The 25,162-nt window shown below is 46.7% G+C and overlaps 1 protein-coding gene and 1 pseudogene across 2 annotated transcripts; both read right to left on the bottom strand.

Annotated features, from left to right (window-relative positions):
- Nucleotides 1-8,439: 8,439 nt before the first annotated feature.
- On the bottom strand, nucleotides 8,440-15,430 carry LOC123051662 (uncharacterized). Of its 2 annotated transcripts, none has more exons than XM_044474622.1 (3): nucleotides 14,875-15,430; nucleotides 14,294-14,359; nucleotides 8,440-8,847 (listed from the first exon to the last, which is right to left on the bottom strand). In XM_044474622.1, exons 1-3 carry the CDS (start codon nucleotides 15,244-15,246, stop codon nucleotides 8,686-8,688), a joined length of 600 nt encoding a protein of 199 aa, XP_044330557.1. In that variant the 5' UTR covers nucleotides 15,247-15,430; the 3' UTR covers nucleotides 8,440-8,685. The 2 variants fall into 2 exon arrangements, with proteins under 2 accessions (XP_044330557.1, XP_044330556.1); XM_044474621.1 differs by having other exon boundaries at nucleotides 14,294-14,600; nucleotides 14,875-15,422.
- A 2,909-nt stretch (nucleotides 15,431-18,339) lies between these two features.
- Nucleotides 18,340-20,705, bottom strand: LOC123048780 (uncharacterized; annotated as a pseudogene).
- Between the last annotated feature and the right edge of the window lie 4,457 nt (nucleotides 20,706-25,162).

The raw sequence follows: 25,162 nt of genomic DNA, 5'->3' as shown, positions 1-25,162 counted from the left end.
GGTGGAAACACAAGCTCGCAAGGATTCTCGCCCCAAGGTCTTTCATGCTGCGGCTCGTCCTCCTCTGTCGTCTACACCAGCGCCGCCTTCCAGGCCGGCTCCTGCCGCCGGGCCGTCCGCATCGTCATCTGTTGAACCGCCCCCAGGCTGGCGTCCTAGTCCGAACTACCGCGGCAAAAACCCTATCTGCAGGCTGCCGCCGACTCGTTCGGTTCCGCCTACGACATCACCAGCACCAAGTCCTGCACCACCCACCAGTGCTCCATCTGCAGTTGCATGGCGGCCTCTTCATGATCCTTGGACGGGGCTTGTTCAAGCATGGCCCATGCCCTGGTCCGCTCCGTCCACCCTCGGTGCTCCGCCGGCATACTCAGGTGCCTGGCAACCCGGCCTTCGGCCGCCTACTGGTGCTCCCGGGGTTCTCAACCCCCGACAGCCGGCCAATGCCTATCACGCCGCCCCGACGTATGCTCCTTATGGTCATTACAGCACCGACGGCGGCGCCTACTACACACCTCAGCCGGCCCTGCTCCCGACGCCACCCCCACCACAGTCGGCCAATGCCTACTACACTCCCCAGCCGGCCCTACTGCCTTCACCATCGTATCCGCCGGCACTGCTTCCGACGCCACCCTCACCTGCGACGCCGAGCTGGGATCAAGCTGTCTTTCTCCAGGCCATGAATAACTTTGCTGCACAAGGAAACTCAGGTACGGATTGGATCTTTGATTCAAGGGCCTCTAGTCATATGTCTGCATCTAGTAATTGGTTATCTTCTTGCACTAAATCTCCTTTCCCTTCCATTATCCTTGGAGATGGATCATCTATTCCTATATATTGTGTTGGTCAGGCTCAACTTCCCTCTTCCACCAAACCTCTTTTACTTCACGATGTTCTAGTTGCACCCGCCCTCATTAAAAATCTTATCTCTGTTCGCCAATTTACTTGCGACAATCTAGTTTCGGCTGAATTTGACCCTTTTGGTCTATCTGTGAAGGATTACCTGACCAAGGCCGAGATCGCTCGCTTCAATAGCTCCGGTGATCTTTATTCTCTTAATGGATTTCCTGCCGCCACCCCTCCAACATCCATGCTGGCCTCCGTCGATCTCTGGCATCGTCGCTTGGGCCATCCCAACCCCGCCGTCTTAGCTTCTATGCTTAGTGAATTTACCATACCGTGTAATAGGGACTCTCATAATTCTGTGTTTTGCGAGTCTTGTCAATTAGGCAAACATGTGCGTCTTCCCTTTAGTTCCTCTAGTTCTTGTAGCACTTATCCCTTTGAATTAATACATTGTGATTTATGGACCTCTCCCATTGCAAGTGTTTCGGGTTTTAAATACTACCTTGTTATCCTAGATGATTTCACCCACTTTGTCTGGACTTTTCCTCTACGCAACAAATCCGAGGTCCATTCTCTTTTCCTTAATTTTCAACGCTATGTGTCTGTTCACTTCTTCCTCCCAATTCGCTTTATCCAATGTGACAATGGTCGCGAGTTTGATAACATTAAAAATCGTACTTTCTTCTTACAACATGGCATCCTGCTTAGGTTCTCATGTCCCTACACCTCCCCTCAAAATGGTAAAGCAGAACGCTCTCTTCGCACCCTCAATGATATAGTTCGCACTCTCCTCATTCAATCATCTATGCCTCCCAAGTTTTGGGCTGAAGCCCTACACATGGCCACCTTCCTTCTAAATATTCGACCTTCTAAAACTAAACCCAACACTACTCCCTATTACTCCCTCTTTCTTTCCCACCCCGACTACTCCGCGGTTCGTGTTTTCGGCTGTCTCTGTTTTCCCAATGCCTACGCCACTTCTGCAAATAAATTGTCACCACGCTCTATCCCATGTGCTTTTCTCGGCTTCTCTGACGAGCACAAAGGCTATCGCTGTCTCGACCTTCACACCGGACACGTTCATGTCTCTCGTCATGTCACGTTTGCTGAGCACATTTTTCCTTTCTCACAACGCACTACTACACCATCCAACACCCCTAGCTCCGCGAACACCCCCTCTCCCCGTCCTTTCCAACTATATACTCCCCTACCTGCCGAACACAACTTATCACCACCACCATTAACACCCACCATAGCCAATCCCAACCATACACTCACCCCACCCGAGACGTCCCCAACACCCCCGACCCCTGCTCCCTCCCCAACACCCCCGGCCCCTCCTCCCACTCCACCACCCAGCCCTGCTCCCACTCCACCACCCAGCCCTACTCCTTCGTCCGACTCTTCCGCTGCGCCGGACTCACCAGTACCCACCTTACCCCCTCGTGTTATTCCTACAGCAGCCCCGATTAATGATCATCACATGCGTACTAGGGCCAAATCAGGATTTCATCAACCCCAAGACCGCCTAAACCTTCATACCTCCGTATCTCCCACTTCTCTTCGAAAGAATTACAAAACTGCTCTACTTGATCCCAATTGGGCCGCTGCCATGCAAGAAGAATATAATGCTTTACTTCAAAACAACACCTGGCAACTTGTTCCTCGTCCTCCTAATACAAATATTGTTTCTGGCAAATGGATTTTTCGCCAAAAGTTCCACTCCGATGGGAGCCTCTCACGATATAAAGCCAGGTGGGTTTGTCGTGGCTTTTCTCAGCAACAAGGAATTGATTACGAAGAAACCTTCTCTCCTGTTGTTAAACCTAGCACCATTCGCACCGTTCTTAGTGTTGCTGTCTCCTCTTCATGGCCCATTCACCAACCTGATGTGAAAAATGCTTTCCTCCATGGTTCCCTTCAAGAAACTGTCTACTGCCAGCAACCTCTGGGTTTTGAAAATCCATCCTTTCCAACTCATGTATGTCTTCTTCAGAAATATCTCTACGGTCTTAAACAGGCCCCACGAGCTTGGTTTCAACGCTTCTCCTCCTTCATTCAAACAATAGGCTTCACTCCATCTCTCTCCGACACCTCTCTTTTTGTGTATCATCAAACTTCTGACACTGCCTATTTACTTCTCTATGTAGATGATATCATTCTTACCACCTCCTCTCAAAAGTTCTTAGATCATATTGCTCTCTTCTTAGATCTGAATTTTCTATGACTGACCTAGGACTCCTTCATCATTTCTTAGGCATTGCTGTTGTTCGAGATTCCTCCAGCCTTTTTCTTTCCCAACGCCAGTATATTCTTGATCTTCTTAATCGTGCTGGTATGCTTGACTGTCAATCATCTCGCACTCCTGTCGATACTAGTTTTAAACTTTCGGCTACCGGTGAACCCTTTTCCGATCCTACTCTCTATCGTAGCCTAACAGGTGCTCTCCAATATCTCATCATTACTCGTCCTGAAATCTCTTTTGCTGTTCAACAAGCATGTCTCTATATGCATGATCCCCGGGTTCCTCACTATAATCATGTTAAACGCATTCTTCGGTATTTAAAAGGAACTCTCAATCATGGTCTCCACCTCAATAATTCTTCTCCAAACTCGCTTACCGCATACTCTGATGCAGACTGGGCTGGTTGTCCTGACACTCGAAGGTCCACTTCTGGTTTTTGTGTTTTTCTTGGTAATAATTTGATTTCTTGGTCTTCAAAAAGACAGGTTACAGTCTCACGTTCGTCGGCCGAGGCTGAGTATCGCGCTGTGGCACATGCCGTTGCAGATACAATCTGGATTCGGCAGTTACTCTCCGAGCTACATAGGCCTATTGAGCAGGCCACTATTGTCTACTGTGACAACATATCAGCAGTCTACATGACCAGCAATCCAGTTCAACACCGACGCACAAAGCATATTGAGATTGATATTCATTTTGTTCGTGAAAAGGTTGCTCTTGGTCAGGTTCGGGTGCTTCATGTTCCCTCTACGGCTCAGTTTGCTGACATTTTCACCAAGGCACTGCCTACTAAGCCGTTTCAAGATATCTGTTTCAGTCTCAACGTCGTCGAGCCTGCCGTTGATACTGCGGGGGGATGTTAGAGTAGTCATTATGGTATACGACTTCTAGTCCAAGTCAGTTTTGTACCCCTACCCCAAGTCGGTTTGTACCCTCTTATATACTCTTGTATGCCGCACCAAATCATCAATAAGCAACAGTTTTATTCAGCTTTCATTGACATCGATCAAGCCCCGATCGGTGATTACGGTTACAATGAGATGGATGGTGCCCGTGCACGGTCACGGTGAGGAAGAAGATGATGTGGAGGAGGTTGACGAGGGGGTGTTCGACGCGGCGCAAGGAAAATCACGCGCAAGATCGAAGAACTACACGCCATTGGAAGATTAAAAAAACTTGATCAAGGCTTGGGAATCGGTGTCTCTTGATGTGTGCACCGGCACTGACCAAACCGCCAAGTGGTATTGGCAAAGGATAGAGGACCAGTACCTCAGCATGATGGCAAAGTATCCCAACAGGACGCCGCGCACCTTTTGGTCTCTCCAAAGTCGTTGGGACGTGATCAAGCCGATTTTTAGCCGTTGGGCTGCTTGTTTGACTCAAGTCCGCAATGCACCTCCAAGTGGTACCGTTGAATCCGATTATGTGAGTTTGTTTTCATGTCCCAAGTTGTGCAAATCTTTTGTAGCCGTCGGAGAGGTTGCATAATTTGACATTATTTTCATTTTGTAGGACAAATTGCGCAAGAAAGGTACAAGGACATGGAAACTTCTGATAAAAAAGCATTTCAACTAGAGCATTGTTGGGAATTTCTTAAAGATAGCGAGAAGTGGAAGGTGATTAACAAAGAATCCCCATCAAAGAGAGGTGCACTCACCAAGAACAAGCCTGATGAAAACAAGAAGGCCTAGGACAAAATCAAGAAGGAAGTGGAGGCATCAAGCTTGCGGGACAAGTTAGATCATATGGTCAAGTCCAATTAGATATTGGTGATCAAGACATTGGAGGCGAAAAAGGAGTTGGCCGAGAAGAAGGCTCAAGAGAAGCAAGAGAAGTGGCAACTACTCAAGGAGGAGACCATGCGCAAGGCTGCCATTGAGGAGAGAAGAGCCATGGCCGACGAGAACAAAGCCATGGCCAAGCTCCTTCAAGAGGAGAACAAGATCATGATGATAAATCGAAATGAGATGGATGGTCACCAAAGAATGGCATGACATGGCAAGGTTGGAGACCTTGGAGAGGAGAAGGCTAGCCGCAAGAGACCATGCGGTGCCAAGGTTCGGTGGTGGTTCGGCAAGTGGTGGTGGCAATGGTGGCGGTGAAGATTTCATCTTGTGATGATGATGATGATGGATGCGATGTCTTTTGGGTTGTGGCGCGAAAACTATGTTCAAATGTCGCCAAAACTGTATTTGAATTCTCAAAATTTGTGTTTATTTGTCAAAATCGCGGTCAATTGCATTGTGTGGTTTTAAGGTTATCTCTAGTTTGCGGGCTCTGTTCGGTCGCAGCCGATTTCCGGCCTTAAAACGCGCTTTTCTCGGCCCTTGTCCCGGTTATAAGGGTCGCGGTTTTTAAGGGGACTGCTAGAGATGCTCTAACCGGGTACTTGGAAATGGTGAGTACCTGATGCGATCCTGCACAATTACCGAATTTCATTTTTTTTACAAGAATTACCGAATTTCTTGTTCAAGCCACCGGGCGAAATGTTAAAATCTATTACCGAATTTTCTTTCCAACGAAATAATACTGAGTTGAGTTTCAGTTAGGGTTTTTGAATTAAAAAAACTCTCAATCGGGATCCTCAATTTGAAGTTGAAAAATTCTAGGGGAAATGGTTAACACCCAATTTATTTAGTTTGAAGTATTTTGAAAGTTTCAAGACCTAGTGTCAAATTATTATGATTGCATAATTAGGTAAACTTTCATTGAAAAACGGCTTGAAAGGAAAAGACAATATTTTCAAAAGCAACTGAAAGTCATGATAGATCCTTTCGCCTGGAAATAGATTTTGATGATAATCGGTTTGAAAGGGAAAACATACCCAATAACTAGACAAAAATAATACAATTGCAGTTCAATGCAGTGTAATGAAAAATTGACGCTATGGACCACAGTCCATCATGCATATCTGAGAAGTGCCTTTAGATGTTACGGTTCGACAAAAGAAAATTGGAGCATGTGACAGTTTTCAACGACACAAAACCAAGGCAAGCAGACGCCTCATCCATGATGGGCAGCCCACATTGCGATTGCCGACGAGATTCAAGGATCGAAAATTCTACCAAGAACGAAATGGAAGTTCAATCGACTGAATTTTAGTAAAAATGGAAGAAAAAGGGCACACGACTTTTTTCACAGTAGTGAATCTTGTAAACAAAAATTGGATAAAAATGTCTAACCTATTTTTCGACCGTTGCTTTTTAGGCTAATTCATTCTTACATTGAGAGATTTTGTGCGAAGAATTTGTCTTCACTTATTTAACAGAAAACGGAACATAATCAAAGTTAAAGGGCTTCTTGAATTTACACATGCATTTTGTTGTCAAATTCAGAATAACAAATTGATGAATGAACAAACCAGTCTAGCGCGCCCTCTTAATGGTTCAGCTCATCTGTGTAACATAGATAAAATGCAAATTTATTTACCAAATATCCAACACTGATTGCAAATTTGTATCCCTGATCATAGCATTAATCATCATAATGTTAAAAATGCTGACGAAGTTCAGCAGCAAATATGAGGATGAAAACGACAATACAAGCATGCCACCAGGTAGAGTTAACATTCTAACTTGGTCCCCGCGTCGTCCTCAGCGGGCGACACGGGAGGCGATCCCATCTCCACCGCCTCGAGCGCCCGTGTCCTCTCTCTTTCCTCGCCGCCGCCGGCCAGCGCCGCCGGGCGATGCCCCGTGCGGAAGGCGGTGGCGGCGGGGCTTCTCTACCTTCACTTCGTTCCTTCCTTCGCTCGAGGCGATCGCTCCTCTCCTTCCGGTGTCCGTCCTGATCGCCAGCCAGAGGTTTCGGGAGTGTGACCAGGAGGGCTGCAGCCGCCCCATCTAGGCCGTCGGCAGTCGCGAGCTACCCAGATCCGGTCATGGCAGGCCGGGGGATGTCAGCGTGGGTTGATTCCTTCCCAGATCCAATCATGGATGTGAGGCATGCCTTCCCCCTGACCCTGTCAAGGGTTTGCCGGGTCACCGTTGCGGGCCGGTCTACGCTCAGATCCGGCAAGGGGTCGTGCCAGAAGCGCCGTGACTGCCTCGCTGTGTGGGTCTTGCGGTGACCATTCAGGCTTATGGCGGCGGCCTCGATGCGGATTGCGGATTGTGGCGGTCACCGAAAGATCTTTGTGAGAGTTTCTTCATACAGATCTGGTGGTTGACTTTGGAGGCCAGCCAGAGGTTTCGGGAGTGTGACCAGGAGGGCTGCAGCCGCCCCATCTAGGCCGTCGGCAGTCGCGAGCTGCCCAGATCCGGTCATGGCAGGCCGGGGGATGTCAGCGTGGGCTGATTCCTTCCCAGATCCAATCATGGATGTGAGGCATGCCTTCCCCCTGACCCTGTCAAGGGTTGGCCGGGTCACCGTTGCGGGCCGGTCTACGCTCAGATCCGGCAAGGGGTCGTGCCAGAAGCGTCATGACTGCCTCGCTGTATGGGTCTTGCGGTGACCATTCAGGCTTATGGCGGCGGCCTCGATGCGGATTGCGGATTGTGGCGGTCACCGAAAGATCTTTGTGAGAGTTTCTTCATACAGATCTGGTGGTTGACTTTGGAGCTGAGATGCAAACTATTGATGATGGCTTGACGCAGAGGAATGATTGTGCAACGGCAGCGGCACATGCGGAAAAGTGGTGGCGACAACACAAGCGAGATTGATGGTGGTGCTACTTGAGCACCTAGTCTCGAGCTTCCCGGTGAAAGCCTAAGGTCTGACCCGAGTTGGTTATACCTGGCAATGATGATGTTTTTACATCGCTACCTTGTTGAAGGCATTGTTTGGATATGCTCGGACTGGTTTTTCGGGGTGAAAACCTAGATTCTACCTTAGGTGGTTGGATCCGGTAACGGCGATGGTTGAGCGTCGCTTGCTTCTTAAAGGCGTTGCCGTCGAAGAACCTCATCGTTAGTGTGGTGTCATGATATGATTGGTGTGAATATGGTCATTACTGTAGTTTGCCCATTGTAGATTTGATCGCCTTTGGGTTTTTTTTTTCTCGCCTATGCATTGCTTTGGTCTTGTATGACTTTGCTATTTGTTGGCTTTATTTTTGTGTGCGTGCGTAGATGTTGGCTGTGTTCATCTTAGCTATGCAGAGGCCGGGTGTGTACTCATTATGTTTGTATCCTCTTGATGCTCTATTTTGAATCAATAAAATCCACCCTTTATCGAAAAAAGAGTTAACATTCTAACAGATGACCCAACGACCAAGATGGCAGTAGATAACCACTCCTGATAAACATAACCACAAGGATATTCTGTTCGAAATGGCAACGCATACATAGCCCAATTGCAGAACGTTACTACCATGCATACAACATAAGAATGCAAACTGACGGCAGTCATACCAATTCATCACCACATTAATGTCTCATGGAATGGAAGCATTTTCTTCCAACAGGGTATTACAAACAGGACACAAATTCTACCATCATGTATACACCAATACTCCAGTGCAAACTTGTAAGCAAGTAACCCGGAGCAGCATCAAACATCATCACCAGATCCATAATGACCCACAAACTTCACGGCTATTGAAGATTACAGTCTAGTAATATCAGAAATAAGCAAGTCTACAAAAGTTCCCATGGCTAATGATGATTAGGATCTACTAATAGTAGAAAGAAGCAAGTCTGCAAAGGCTGTTTTTCCTCTGAAAACTTGTATCTGTTGGGATCACTGACGACCATCAGCGGAATGGGCACTGTAGCTCCTTGCCAAATTCTGCGGACACCTTCTCTTCTTAGCTTCATCTGCCAATAACCAGGCCCAAGATTTGATCAAATTACCACATAAAAGCACATTGCCAAATCAACATTAAGCATCCAGTAGTATACTCCCTCCGTCCCAAAATAAGTGTCGCAAGTTGTACATAAGTTGAGACACTTATTTTCGGACGGAGGGAGTATTTTCAACTTTAAGTCCTGTAAATCTAAAGCCCATGCCACTCATTTTCCAGCAATGAAGTAACTTCTATCTTGTGAGATATTATAGAATTCGTATCTTTCTCACCCTTTCAATTGGTAGTGCTAACAAACACACAACTGATGATATGAACTTGCAACATCAGATATTAACTGTTCTCAAACGGACATCTACCAAAATGTAGTGGCACAGCACCACCTTAAAGTACTAGATGTGCATACATTTACTGTCATGTTATTTATGTACATGATCAAACAGTTTACTTATTTTTACTGAAGTATAGAAGCATTAAACTGAGTCAACAGCAGACAAAGGCACAATGGCAATTCTACCAAAATGTAGTGGGCATAGCGCCACATAGAAGTTGATAATTGTTAAAATGACTAGAGGTGTGTCATTTTACCGTCATGTTATTTATTTACATGGTCAAACAGTTCACTTCTTTTTACCAGAGTGACGGAACACGGCACAAAGTATACATGCAAAATGCAGCTAAGAAGAGTAGACTCATATGCCATGGCCAAACTTCAAAACTTTGGGTCTTCCCATTGGCTCAAATGGAGAAATTAGCAATGACAAGAAAACTCAAGAAAGGTGCTTGCAAACAGTTTGGAAGCATGCAAACATTGTTATAATCTCACTCGCTGCAAAGATACAACGATCACAGGGGACGATGGAGCGTAGGCAATTAATATTGCTTTTTCCTAATATGTAAAAGGAACTGATCGTTTTTATTATCATAACTTCATAACAAAAGTGGTCAAACAGTTTACTTTTCTATCTTTGGGAAAGCTATCCCCATCGATCTTGGAGTGGATGGAGATCTGACACTGGCAGTGTCAGCATAGGCTGTTGGATGATGGCAATGGAGACACACTCTCCATTATGTCAGGCCTTAACCTGGAGATTGTTTGCTGCAATGATAGGGGGCTTAACAGTCCAGGAAAGAGGAAGGCGCTTAAGGAGTTTGTTGACTCATTACATGCTGCAATTTTCTGTATCCAGGAGACTAAACTGGCGGTGATCGACCAGTACTCTATTATGGAATGTTTTGGGTCGTCTTACGATGGTTATGCTTACCTTCCTGCGTGCCAGACTAAGGGAGTTTGCTGACTCATTACATGCTGCAATTTTCTGTATCCAGGAGACTAAACTGGCGGTGATCGACCAGTACACTATTATGGAATGTTTTGGGTCGTTTTATGTGGTTATGCTTACCTTCCTGCGTGCGAGACTAAGGGAAGGGTCCTTATCACCTGAAATTCCTCCATGCTACAGATTTCTAACTTTGTGAATGATACAAACTTCATCACGGGCTATGTTTCGCCATCGGAGGGTGCACCTTGGTGGCTTTCGGTTGTTTACAGACCCCAAGAGGATCAGGAGAAGATGCAGTTCCTGGAGGAGCTCTCGGCTCACCGCCAGCTTTGCCCTGGCCTATGGTTGGTGTTAGGGGATTTTAACCTGATTCTACACGCATCAGACAAGAATAATGCTAACCTGGACTGAAGAGTGATGGGGAGATTCAAGTGGTTCCTTGATGACAATGGCCTCAAAGAGCTGTACTTGCATGGGCACAGGTTCACGTCGAGTAACGAGCGGGAATCACCCATGCTTACCAAGATTGACAGAGTTTTTGTCTCGGTGGATTGGGAATTGGAGCATTCGGACTGTTTTCTTCAGGCGCTATCCACGGCGTAATCTGATCATTGTCTGCTTCATTTGGCGCTGAGTGAGCGCATCCAACCAAGGCACCGCTTCATGTTCGAGATTTCCTGGGCAAAACTTGAGGGTTTATAGGAGGCGGTCAAAGAGGCGTGGGTCTGCGACACAACCATTACTGACCCGTTCAAGCGCTTGGATTTGCTATTGAGAAACACGGCGCGCTATCTCACGGCTTGGGGACAAAAGCGCATTGGTAACGTGAAGCTGCAGATCGCCATCGCAAATTATGTGATTTTGCGCCTCGATTGTGCTCAGAAATGGAGATCTCTCTCGGCGGAGAGGTTGTTGAGACGCACGTTGAAGCAGCTAGTGCTGGGTTTTCCATCGCTTGAGCGTATGATCACGAGACAGAGCTCGCGTATTAGATGGCTGAGTGACGGAGATGCTAATACGAAGTTTTTCAATCTTATTGCCAATGGGAGTAAAACAAAAAAAATGATACCGGCAATTACCCTAACACCATTACGGATCAACGCAGAAAAGAGGAATTATCTCATGCTGCTTACAAGAATCTCCTGGGAACAGCACAGGCAAGAGAGCATGCTCTTGATTTGGATTTCCTTGACATTGCCCAGGTGGATCTTAGTGATCAAGACCTGATTTTCTCTGAAGAGGAAGTCTGGGCGGTAATCAAGGAGATGCCGGCAGATTGCGCACCTGGCCCCGATGGTTTCTTTGGCTTGTTCTACCAGAAGGTGTGGGTGATCATTAAAGGAGATGTCATGGCAGCAATTCATAAGCTGTTTCTCGATAACGGCCGCAGTTTTGGCTGATTAAATTAAGCCCTGATCACGCTGATTCGAAAAAGCCGGATGCATGCACGATCGTTACTTTCATCCGCTTAGCTGGGTTCACAGTATACCGAAGATATTCGTTAAATTGCTCGCGACGAGACTCAGCTGACGTATGGAAGATCTGGTAATGGTGAACCAATCAGCGTTCATAAAAGGGAGAAATATAGATGATAATTTCATGCTTGTCCGGCAGTTAGCGAGGAAGTTGCACAAGTGGAAGGCCAAGGGTGTGCTGCTTAAGTTAGACATATCTCGTGCTTTTGACTCTCTGTCATGGCCCTTCCAGTTCGAGGTGCTGCGAGCTAAAGGATTCTCAAAGATCTGGAGAGCTTGGGTTGCTACCCTGCTCACAACGGCTAGCTCTCGAGTGGTGGTAAATGGCTCGGGTGGGGCGAAATTCATCCACGCACGTGGGCTTCGTCAGGGAGATCTGCTCTCACCCCTCCTTTTTGTGATCGCCATGGACACCTTGACCTCCATGGTCGCCCGAGAGCACGAATGTGGAGTGCTCGGTGCATTGCAGGATGCTCACCTCTCCAGAGACTCTATTTATGCGGATGATGTAGTACTATTCTTCTGGCCGAGGGCGATCGATTTGCTGTGTGTCCACGAATCTCTACGCATTTATGGAGCTGCTTTGGCTCTTCAAGTGAACTTCAACAAGTCATCGGTCATTATGATCCATGTGGAAGAGGGAGGCGGTGGCTGCGGCGATGCAGTGGAAGATGGAAGTTTTTGCATGCAAATATTTGGGCTACAGCTCACGAGGTCGGAGTGGCAACCAGTAGTTGATTCGGTGCTGTGATTACTTCCAGGATGGCAGAGAGGTTTGATCACCAGGCCAGAACGGCTGATCCTTGTGAAAAATGTTATCAGAACCCGTCCTACGCATCACCTGATTGTGGCAGACGCTCCGAAGTGGGCGCCTGATCGTGTTGACAAGGGCTGCAGGGCCTTCTTTTGGGCTGGGACAGAAGAAATCCATGGCGGGAATTGCCAGGTGACGTGGCAACGTGTTTGTAGGCCAAAATGCCTCGGAGGATTGGGAGTGATTGATCTCAGGAGGCAAGGTATTGCACCTACGTTGGGAATGGTTGAAGCGCAGGGACGATACTAGAACCTGGAAGGGATTGAACATGTCACCTCATCCTCAGGTCCAGGAGGCGTTCGACAGTTTGGTGCGATGGCAGGTGGGAACCGGGGATCGAATTTTATTCTGGAGAGACCGTTGGATTAATGGTGCTAGGCTGGCGGAAATTACGCCAATTGTTGTGGTGCACGTCCGGACCCAGGTGATTAGTCGCAGATCGGTTAAAGAGGGTCTGTATCTTCACAGCTGGGCATCTGACATTGGAGAGCTCTCTACCGATGGGGTAGTGCAATTCATCTGGCTCTGGGAGATTCTGCTGCCCATGCAAATCTCCCCTGATCAGGAAGATGTTGCGATATGGAAGTGGAACGTTCAGGGGCAGTACACCTCGGCTTCTACATATCACATGCTGTGGGAGGGTGCCATCAGGTTCCAATGTGCATCGATAGTTTAGCAGTGTTGGGCTCCCCTGCCATGTAAGATATTTATGTGGCTTGCGCTGCAATATCGACTGTGGACCTCGGATTGGAGATTGAGGCACGGTTTGCAGGATCGGAGCTAATCGTGCTTTCTATGCGATCAATAAGAAGATACCGTGGACCATATTTTGCTGCAACGTGTCTACTCCCGCCAGGTATGGTATCTTTACTTCAGGAGGGCGAGGATTGATTTGGCGCTGCTGCCGACGGTGACGGATCGTCTTGAATCTTGGTGGAGCTCTAATCGCAAACACATTCCTAAAAGGTACAGGAAAGGGTTTGATTCGATGATCACTATTGTGTGTTGGAGTATTTGGAAGCAACGGAATGGACGAGTGTTTGGTAGGCATGACACGGTATCCGAATGGGTTTCAAAAATCTTTGAAGAGCTCAAGTTGTGGGCTCTCGCTGGAGCTAGAAGAGTTCAACATCTCAGTGAGGAGTAGTGAATGGTTTTAGGAGTTGAGTTTTCTCGTTGCTCTTGCACCGGCTTGTGGTGTGAGTGGCTTGGATATTTCTTCTACATTTACCTCTGCCTTCTATAAAGCTATGGTACGCAATTTGCGTACTCCTGAAAAAAAAAACAGTTCACTTCTTTTAACTAGAGTGAGGGAACATGGTACAAAGTCATAAATGCCAAATGCAGCTAAGAAGTGTAGACTCGTATGCATAGCCAAAACCTCAAAACTTTGGGTCTTTCCATTGGTTTCAATGGAGAAATTAGCAATGACAAGAAAACTCAAGAAAGGTGCTTGCAAACAGTTTGGAAGCATGCAAACATTGTTATATCTCACTCGCTGCAAAGATACAACTATCACAGTGAACGATGGACCATAGGCAATTAATTTGCTTTTTTCTAATACGTGCAACTGATCATTTTTATTATCATCACTTCATAACAAACGCATACGGTAGAACTGCATTCGTTGGCTACTTGCACAGTTTAAGATCAATGCCAATCCCAATTTAGTATGCAATAAGCAGAGGAAATAGCAAAAACCTCATTATTGGTTTTATATACAATGATTCTCCATCTTAACAAATATCAACACCAGTAGGCAGTAATTAAAAACACTGGAGGACTGTTTTCATGCTATTAGGAGGCTACAACAAAATATGCAGATAATAATAGAAATGATCATATGGCTCACAGAAACAGGGGAGCAAAGCAAAGGGGGAGGTATACCTCAACAGCACTGTGATCGTGCTTTCCATTCCGCCTGGTCCCTCCTCCAGGCATGAAGAATGAGCGCTGGGATGGTAACAAAGCAAGCTGTCACAAGCATACCAAATAACCCCACTTCCATGATCACGGAACCGGCCATTTGACCATGAGATTTCGAACCCTCCACGTGCGGCGACATCGTCGCTACCAGAAGACCAGCGACCGTTGGCAGGAAGAAAGCCACATCCACGGCCAATCCAAGCACCGCGGTGCGCGGAAGCCTAAACAAGTGTGAAAGCGGCTCCCGCTTGATTGATACGAAGCGGCTCTGAGGAGGAGAGCAATTTCAACAAAACCATACGTAGTATATATGGAATGGTTCGGAAATGGTAGGATGCAAATGAAGTGATGAACACACATGGAAAAAAACTACTACTGCTCATCAGGAGTTCAGGACAACCTGAAGCACGAAATTAATTTGACAACAATATAAGTATATGGCAACTGAATTACTCCGAAGATCATAATCATAACACTTGCCTATATACTGCTGCAATTGGACCGGAATAAAGATCACAGGGAGCTGTCAATTCGCACGATACCTTATTGTATTCCGAAGTGGATCCAGTTCGAACTGCAATCTCGTATGCCACGCGCTGGACGCACACCATCAGGACGGCAAGCGCGAACGACGCAAGGACGCTGACGACGCAGACCTTGAGGCCCCCGTACATGAGCGCCTGGAGGAACAGGAAGGGGCCGGAGCGCGTGCCCCAGGCGCGGTGCGCGACGAGCAGCGCAGCCGCGGCCCCGGAGGAGATGCACGCAACCGACGAGCACACGTAGGTGAGGGCCCCCGCCGCGACGCGGAGGATGCGGCCGAAGCGCACGAGCAGCAGCATCACGACGACGATCCGCGCCGGCGGGGGCGGCGGCGTCGGCGGCGAGGGAAGCACCGCGTCGGCGACGGCCATCGATCGGTGCGGGAAACCCTAGCTCCTCGAAGCTTCTCGCACTCGAAGGGGGCGGAGTGTGGGCTGCGCAGCGAGGGGGCGGGGAGTTTGTGGGGAGTGGGGATTAGCGACGAGCACGGGAGTCGGGAGGGGGGTTTCCGGTGAGCTGTGCCGCTTCTGGGTTCAGTTTCTACTAGTGGACTCCGGTTCTAACCGAGCATGCTTACGGTTGGTTCTAACCGAGCATGCTGAAATGGTGAGTGTAATGTTACTTCCGTCTTTTTGACACTAGTGTCACATAATATAAGAGTGTTTTTGACACTAAGTGTATGAGTGTTTTTGACCACGCTCACACACTTAGTGTTAAAAACGCTCTTATATTAAAAACGCTCACACACTTAGTATTAAAAACGCTCTTATATTATACTAGGATGGAGGGAGTAGAATTTAAGTTTTTTTATCTTGAACTTTGGAGGAGTACTTGTATTAGTGCGTTTGATCGGAGATTTTTTTTAGCTTCAGTTGAATCCTCGAGATGAAGCGGAACAACAAGGCGGAGCGACGTGGCCAGCCGTGGCTTCGCCGACGTAGGCGTTGAAGAGGGTTCGGTGATGCGGGTGGTTTTGTTTATTTTTGCTCTCATTGTCTTTAGGATTTATATACCCGCCGAGCTCAAGTCGGTGATGCTGCGGCTGGTAGAGGCATCGTGGGCGAGGGCTCACCATAACCTCATCGCAGAGGCGGAGACAGTGCAGCTCGCCGCAGCATCACAACTAGGGGGGGGGGAGGAGGAGGAGGCCGTTGGACTTCGGATGATTCGAATGAAAGTTTTTTTTAGAAGGACGCCCATAACTGGCAAACGTTCACCAAGGAGGGTGGCATTTGCGAATGTTTGCCTCCCAGTTCTAGTTGAGAGGGAGAGGGGAGAGGTGGCAGTTTCTTGAGGCGGCATTGTAGTTACTCTCTCAGAAGGCAAAAAATTATCGTCGTTTGATCTCGTTTTACAACTGCCAGCAAAGATGATTCGCTTGCCATCGCTCCTATATATAGTGGGCGTTCGCCGGCTACCATTACCGGGAAAAAAACCAGTCACTTGATTGTAAGACGTCCCCTTATATTAGCTTTTGAAAGTTCCCTTGTTTTAGCTTTTGCGAACGCCCTTGTCAAGTCGGTGATTTCCTTCCAAGCGGTGTTCTCGATCACACCTCTCATCATGCCCCCTAGCACTCTGGATAGCCTCAACAAGCTTGAGAGGGTTTTCCTTTGGTCGGGTGCAAAAAAGACCACACGAGCCAAATGTAAGGTTAACTGGAATGCGGTTTGTAGACCAAAGGAGTAGGGTGGCCTTGGGGTGCTCAATACCGAAAAGTTCGCAAGGGCCTTGTGGTTGCGATGGTTGTGGTTTGAATGGAAAGGAGCCCCGAAAAATTTGGGTTGGTCTTGGCAACCCCTGCATTGAAGAGGACCGCGAGTTCTTCTATGCATCGACGACTATCAAGGTTGGGGATGGTGCCAAAACGCCTTTTTGGGACTCCCCTTGGCTTCTTGGTCGCAAGCCCAAGGACATTGCACCGCTAATTTTTTAGGCCTCTGAAAAGAAAGAATTGGAGGGTGCGTGAGGCTCTCAAGAGAAATGCTTGGATCCTCAAAATAAAGCAAGACACCACTATCTCTGTCAACCACATCTCGGAATTCTTCAATCTTTGGATGCTCGTGCATGACTTCCGCCTTGATATGCAAGCGGAAGATGATATCATTTGAAAGCATACGAACGAGGGGATATACACGGCAAGCTCCGCCTACAAGGCTCAGTTTCTAGGCTTGACCCTCTCCCCATGGACCGCATGGTTTGGAAAGCTTGGGCACCTACGAAGGTTAAATTCTTTGTTTGGTTGGCCTTGCAAGATAGGATTTGGACATCCGATCGTCTGGAGAAACGTGGTTGGCCAAACTGTAGCCTTTGCCCGCTTTGCAAGAGGGAACAAGAAACAGGGACACATCTCTTCTTCAAGTGTCGCTACACGCTTAGGTTTTGGAGATTGATCATAAAGAAACTTGGACTTGCACACATGGACACCTCCGAGTGGCACTTGGATGAAACCGTCAACGTGTGGTGGCCAAAAAGGACCAACGATAGTATTCCTAACCGAAACGCAATGGCCTCCCTCACCATGCTCGTTTCTTGGGCCATTTAGAACGAGAGAAACACCCGCATTTTCCGCCATAAAAGCGCGCCGCCAACGATCCTTCTTACCAACATTTTAGAAAGAAACTAGGGAACATCATAGTGTACAAGTAATTGCAATGCCGCATTTGTGAGTGCATTGTAAAATACTCTAAACTCTACTCTCCCTTATTTAATTGAAGAGGCAAATCTTTTGCATTTGTTTCAAAAAAAAGTTCCAATAGAAGAGAAGATCACCTGTTTGCGAGAAAAAGGTTTTAGCAAAGCTGAATTTTGAGCCTAGGGTCGAACTATGATGGCTGCACAATTAGGTACTCCCTCTGTCCCAAAATATAATAACGTTTTTTACACTAGCATAGTATAGAAAACGTTTTTATATTTTAAGACGGATGGGAGTATATTTTTAAGGAAGAACCAGCCGGAAAGGAAAACAATAATTGTCAAAAGCAACTGACTTCTTTTTTGTTTTCTTTGAGGAAGCATCTGACAGATCTGCTCGATCCTACATCCCTACCCTCCTTTTGGGGATAACGCAGCAATTTCAAGTAGATTCAAGATGCTGCTGCAGTTCAATGCAATGAACTGAAAAATTGACAATATGGGTCATAGTCTATCATGCATATATGATGCCGTCCACAAAAGAAACTTGGAATATAACAATGCCAGAATTTCCAGAAAAAACACACCAGAAACGTCGAACAAGTTAATAGATCAGATTTGAGTGTCTTTCTTTATGCATAGTTCCTCCAATTTTTTTTCTCTTTCAACAATCTGAAGAACAATATGTGGAAATTTTACTCCACATGAATCACAGGCAAGATCAAAACATTTCTCACAGATAACCCATCGATTTAAACATTTGTAGTGATATATTTAATACCACCATCGCCTACCTTTTTAAGTTTAAGCTACCTAACATTTGAGCTCGACCCATGCCATGCCGCACCCTCAAGACACAAACAAGGTACTCCCACAAAACTGTAAAGCCCTAACATCCGAGATCGCTGCAAACGGAACATTCTATGATGACTGCCACAAGGGCTAATGACTTGCACAAGAATAGAGTGGTAGTCATCCAACATAAGTGCAAACATGGCAAACTCTACATGCCTAGAAAAGCATTATTGTCCTCCGCAGGGTGATATACAACTCATTATATGGTCAAGCACTCCAGACTTCCCAGCAGCAAGTAAACACTAGAACACTACGATGTCGAATTACCAGAGCTCCTAACACATGGAGTGCGCGATACTAGCAGTGGCCAGTGGACCAATCTACAGTCATGACTAGGAAACTATAACCTAGAACTTATCAGCAGCCATAAACTTCAGCAAAGAGTCAGCTCTTGTCCTTGCCCATCTTCACACCTTCCATTCAGGGTTATCTCTGATAATAAAGAAAACCAGTGTTCCATTAGATAAGCTGCAGAAAACTAGAACTTTAATGCGGTTGTGTAGATGTCTATCAATATTAAGCACACTAAATTATAAATTTGTATGTACTGATCTATGTACAGTAGTGACAGTATATATACCAACATGGCAAGGCTCTGCCGCTGCAACTAGACCAGGGAGAGGTATTATTTAGATCAAGAGTGGGAACGGACAACAATTGCAACTCAGCATATGAGGCATAATTCTTCTTGGCCCGCATGACAGCCTAATTTGGATGGCTGAGTGCCTCAAAGGTGCAAATTCAACGTACATGGTGGCTAGCTCAAAACTAGCCACTGAATTGCAGAACACCTGATGGTAAAAGATTGCCTAATCAGTAGGTACTTCACATATGGAAACCATCTTGAGCTCACAAGCCCCACATATTCTCATGAATTACACTATGATGACCAGTGGACAGAGCAAGGCAGAGCAATCTGTAAGCAATTACTATTGCTCTTTTCTAATACGTAGAACTGATCATTTTATTATCATTACTTCGTAACAAAAGCATATGGTAGGAGCTGCATCAGTTGTCTACTCACAAATTTAAGTTCCATGATGGTCCCAATTTTATCATAAATACTAAATTGCTAATACAATGACTAGAGGAAATAGCAAAATCCTTGTTGGTTTAATATACAATAATACTCCATCTAATCAAATATCAACACCAGTAGGCAGTAAACTAAGATAAATGATTCCATGTATCTGTGAGTCATATGATCTTTTCAATTGATGTGCATATTTCAAAGCAAAGGGGAAGAGATATATGTATATGCCTCAACAAGACTGCGATGGTGCTGTCCTGTCCGCCTGGTCCTCCCTCCAGACACTAAGTGCTAGTGCTGGAATGATAAGAATGCAAGATATCGCGTGCATACCAAATATCCCCACATCCGCGATTAGTAAACCGACCATTTCTCCCTGAGATATTGAGCCCTCTGCATGTGACATCATCGCTAACAGAAGACCAGCGACAAGTAGCAGGAAGAAGGGCACATCTGTGATCAATCCAAGCACCGCGGCACGGGGCAGCCTAAACGAGTGATTTGCAGCTGACTCCCACGCAATTGCTCCGGCGCGCTAAGGAGGACAACAATTTAAACAAAAACACATGAATGTGAATGAGTATATATGGAATTAATGGTTCGAAAATGGAAGGATGCAGATGAAAGTGATGAACTCAATGGAAACACCACTGCTACTCATCCACTAGCGTATATATATACTGCTGTAATTCGGCCAGGACAGATGTCACAGGGAGTTAATTTGCATGTTATACCTTGTTGAATGCTGAACCGGATCCAGATAGAACTGCAATCGCGTACGCCACGCACAGGCCGCACAGCAGCAGGGCGGCAAGCGCGAGCAAGACAAGGAAGCTGTAGGCGCAGACCTTGTAAGCGCCGGACGTGAACGCCTGGAGGAAGAGGAAGGGGGCGGAGCCCTCGCCCCAGGCGCGGCGCGCCACGACCTACGCGGCCGAGGCCGCGGAGATGACCCACGCGGCCGCGAACCACAGGTAGGGGAGGGCCCCCGCCGCGACGCAGAGGACGCGCCCGAGCGCCAGCATCGGGGCGAGGGCGAAGCGCACGAGCGCCAGCACCACGACGACGATCCGCGCCGGCGGCGGCGGCGAGGGAAGCACCGCGTCGGCGACGGCCATCGATCGGTGCAGCAAACCCTGGCTCATGGAAGCTTCTCGCCTTCGATGGGGGCGGAGTCGGAGTGGTTGAGTTGGGGCGGCGAGGGGGCGGGGGGTTTGTGGGAATGGGGATTAGCGACGAGCGAGCACGGGATGGGGTTTTCCGGCGAGCTCTTCCATTTGCGGGTTCGGCTTCTAACCCGTTTCCTCTAGCGAGTTCGGGTTCTAACTTTGATGAGTGCGGTGGTGAGTGGCCGAATGGTAGAATTCAAGTTATTTGTTTTGAACTTTGATGGAGTAGGGCGTATATCTTATTTTTTTTAAAGGCATATATTAGTGTGTTTGCTGTAATATTCATCCGCCTGAAATTTTGCAGGTTTAGTCAAAGGGCGGCATTGGGCGACCAAAGGGGGCAGGAACACCACTTATTTTTAGTTCTCACAAAAGGAGAAAAAAGAAAAGTGTGATCCTTTTTCTTTTTTAGCCAAATAGAATAGTGTGATCCTTGACCATAACAATAACATGTTTTGCAATCCTGGTGATATTGTTTTTTTCATTTTCTCTAATTTGCTTAGTTATATATCATTATGTTCTTTCACGCCTTGGCAATAACCTTGAGGGCATGCCAGACAAAGAAGAAATTCTACAGGTTCTCAAAGGAACGAAGAATAATGCTTCTTCAGTACCGGATGGCCTTAATGTGGCTTTCTATCTCTCAGCTTGGAAATTGATTGATAATGTTGTAACCAAGTTGGTCTGAGGTTTCTATTCCCTCCGATCCAAAATATGGATCAGAGGGAGTATATTAGTCGCCCTCGGATAAAATAACATATATTACATTGATTTTGAAAAAAAGATAATGCCAAAACTCTTCAAGAGTTTAGACTCATTAGCATTTGTAATGTATGTAGTTTATAAAACTGTCATCAAAACTTTGGCTAATAGACTTAATAATCTCCTCCCTGATTACATATCTATACCCCTATATAGTATGCGAATAACCTTGAAAGATGGTCGTTGGATGAAGCCAATCCGACAGTGCAGAGATGGCAAATCCGAGCACTACTGGCCGTTGGATATCATCTACATTCCATCAGATTTTGCCACATGTATAATCTAGAAGACTCCATGGTTGAATTTAAGCATAATGCACAAACCTCAAAACACAAGCACTTCTCATTTGTTCTAGAATCTTTTATATCATAATTGCCCAAAAAAAAATTCTAGATGAATTGCCATTATTTGTTTTTACTTTATGCTTTACAACGCATAATTTCATGAATCTTAAAATAGATTAGTTTTTTTATAAAAACTAATTGATTTTGAATTAAATGAACTATAAGAATTAAACAAATGTCTATATCATGCATATCTGAAAGCTTACATGCTATAATGTGGTATTTATTCATAATTTGGTTGTCAAATCTCATGCATGCACGCACGTGTACCTTATTAGTATACATGAATGATGAATCTCAGCAAAGCTTTTATTCAAGGTAGGAGACTTGCCAATAATATTATTGTTGCCCAGGAAAACGCTCACTCATTTCAGCTACCTCCCTGGAAACACAAAGCCTTAATGCTTCAATAGATCTTGCTAAAGTCTTTGATAGGATAGAGTGGAGCTTCATCAGGAGGGTGTTGCTACGTAAAGGGTTGCATGGTCATTTTGCGCATCTGATATTTGAATGCAAATCCTCTGCCACCTTTGTAGTTAACATTAATAGTCAGTTGTTCGGCAACTTTAGGGGGTCTCGAGGTATCCGACAAGGTTGTCTTTGTCTCCGTATCTTTTTATTCTCGCTGCCAACAAATTGTCACTTTCCATGCGGGAGACTTTAAATGTCAATCATTTCAGTGGCATTCAGCTGGGCCCCTCTTGTCCCCCTATCCACTCATTGATGTTCGCCGATGATCTGATTGTTTGTGGTAACGCAAATAACAATGATGCTAATCCTATTGCTTGCATAATTAATCAATTCAGTTTTGTCTTGGGTCAAACCCCTAGCTGGAATAAATATGTCATCTTATTTAGTAAACACACGGATAATACCGTTAGGAATTTAATTTAAAATATTTTTCCTGCTCCAAATATGGACCTTAGTACTATTCACCTTGGTCACCATCTCATTCCCCCGAGTAGGAATAGAGCTGCAACCTACAGCTTTATTATTAACAAGTTTAAACCTAAACCACATGCAGGTAGACTCATCCTCATTAAATAAGTTTTTGCTTCTTTGCATGTTTACTACATGTCAACTATTCTCTTGAGCAAATGTAGCATAGCAAAACTTACTTCAATTGTAAGAGAATTTTGGTGGGCTGAAATCTAGAAAGTGAGTCCAATCCTGTTTCCTTTAGAGCTTGGGAGGACATTTTTAAACCTACGCATGAGGTGGGGGGAGGTATTAGAGATTTGTCCCTTATGAATATATCTTTGGTGACTATGGCTGCTTGGAGAATTATCGATAACCCTTCCTCCTTGATTGCCAACACCCTTAGAGCCATATTTTTCTATAGTTCTTCTATTTGGAAACCTAACTCTTGTGCTCCCAAGTCTACTTTTTAGGCCTCCATTATTAAAATTCTTCCTCTTATGCTCAAATCTTGTCAACTTCCAATTGTTAATGGCAACACTTGCATATGGACTAGTCCTTGGTGCAAATGATGGGGAAATATTCATGGTCATTTAAGCCTAATTTGGAGGGAGCTATCCTAGCATATTAGCGATCTTTGAAAACCCAATTCCAAACTTTGGGATGAAGATAAGCTCCTTGCTGGCTCTTACTCCAAATCTTCCCCAAGTACAAATTTGCCTAACTGCCTACAGGTTTATCATCCTATGTTGATGCGGCATTCAATCCTGTTGTGGCAGCAGACAAAGCTTCTCTTGGAGTATTTCTAAGGAATGAGCTTACTGGTCATTCAATTTTCATACAAGCGGCATCCATGAATGTGCATCCGGTTTTGCAGATTACTCCTTGCGGCAGCAATTGCCAAGGCTTTGAATTGGAGCTTGATTTCCTTCTTCTATTGCAAGACACTAGTTGAAGTTGTTGAAGCCAAGAATTTACTTAAACACCCAGGACATTGGAGGTTCAGACCATTCTTGCAGATTTCTTCAACCTCACTTTTAGCCTCGGCTCTTGCAGGATCAAGCACATTCCTAGGCTCAAAATTCTCCTAGCTCATTCTCTAGCCAAAAAGGCTTACTTGCGTGGATCTTCCTGTAGTTGCACCTTCTTATGCAACAAAGCCTCTAGATGTAATTCCAAAATGGCTTTTGAAGCCATCTCCTTTCCTATGTGGAAACTTCTTTCTTTACACTATTTAGGTTGCTAAATAATGAAGTTTAGCCCTCTTTGAGGGCTTCTGTTGCCAAAAAAAGGTTGAATTCTGGAGAAGAAGCGGAGCACGAAGTACGGGAGGTCGCGACACGGCTGGATGGGACGGTGATGGGGACGTCGGGGGTGCCGGTGCATGCGTCAAAGAGGGTTTGCGGTGCAGGTGGGTGGTTTTTTCTTTTTTTGCTCTCATTGCCGCTAGGATTAGATAGCATCAGAGCTCGAGCCAAGGACACAACTACAGCCGCAGCATCTCCGATGAGGGCTCACCATGACCTCAATGGAGGCGAAGACAGCGGCTTCGCAGCCAAAGGGGAGGAAAGGCATTGACTGGTTCAGGTTTGGGATTTTACGGTTTCAGCTCGAGGTAGAAAATGAACCGAAGCCATTGGACTCTGGATGATTCTAATGAAATCTTCTAAAAAAAATCAATCGCCTGACTGTTAGTCGGCCCCATATATTAGCTTCTGAAAGTTTCAAACTGGAGCATAGAAGCAAAGATCGCCTGTCGCGGGAAAAAAAAGGTTTGACAAATGGGCAACCGTGCATTTTGGAGACCAGGGTCGAACTATTATGACTGCACAATTAGGTCAGGGTGGACGACACGGTCCGGTCCCGCGGTCCGGCTCGTGGCCCGCTCGGCTCGGGCCGGCTCGGTCCTGGCCCGCTGAAAAAATCGGCCGGTCCGAGCTCAGGAATCCAGCCCGACAAAACTTCGGTCCGGTCCGGGCTTTAACCGAGCGGACCGAAGAACGTGGCGGGGGCATGGCGAGAGCGTGGCGGGCGTGCCGGGGGTGTGGCGGGGTCGTGGCGAGGGTGTGGCGGGGGTGTGGCGGCCCAGGCACGGCGGGGGCTGAAGAAACTGTCGCCGTTCATGTCCGCCGCCGCGGGGGCCGTCGTCCGCGCGGCCACTGGACTCGCTGGCCCCGGGAAATATGTCCACTGGATGCGCCCCACTCGGATCTATCGTATGCACCAACGAACACGACATGGGAGGTCCTGCATCGCCGCATCGGGCATCGTCTTTTTCATCTCCGTCCACCGGCCGTCGTGCCAAATTCGTCGCCGATGAGCTCGCTCTGGTGATCTTCTTGGCTCCTCTATCTCCCTCTGGAACTTCCAAAGCTGCCTGACATCTCCACGACAAGCCCCGCTGCCTCCAGCGCCCTCCCCGCGTCGCCATGCTCCGGCGCGTGCTCTGTGGTGAACTCCGGCCGGTCCAAACGAGCCGCTCGGTCCGGCTCGGGCTTCGTCCCTGCCGGTCCGGTCCCTGGAAACAGGACCGTGACCCTGCTCGGTCCGGTCCGGTCCGGACCGCCGACGGCCG

Source organism: Triticum aestivum, chromosome 2D, assembly GCF_018294505.1.
Source record: "Triticum aestivum cultivar Chinese Spring chromosome 2D, IWGSC CS RefSeq v2.1, whole genome shotgun sequence".
NCBI lineage: Eukaryota > Viridiplantae > Streptophyta > Magnoliopsida > Poales > Poaceae > Triticum > Triticum aestivum.
This window is presented reverse-complemented; position numbering and strand designations above follow the sequence as displayed.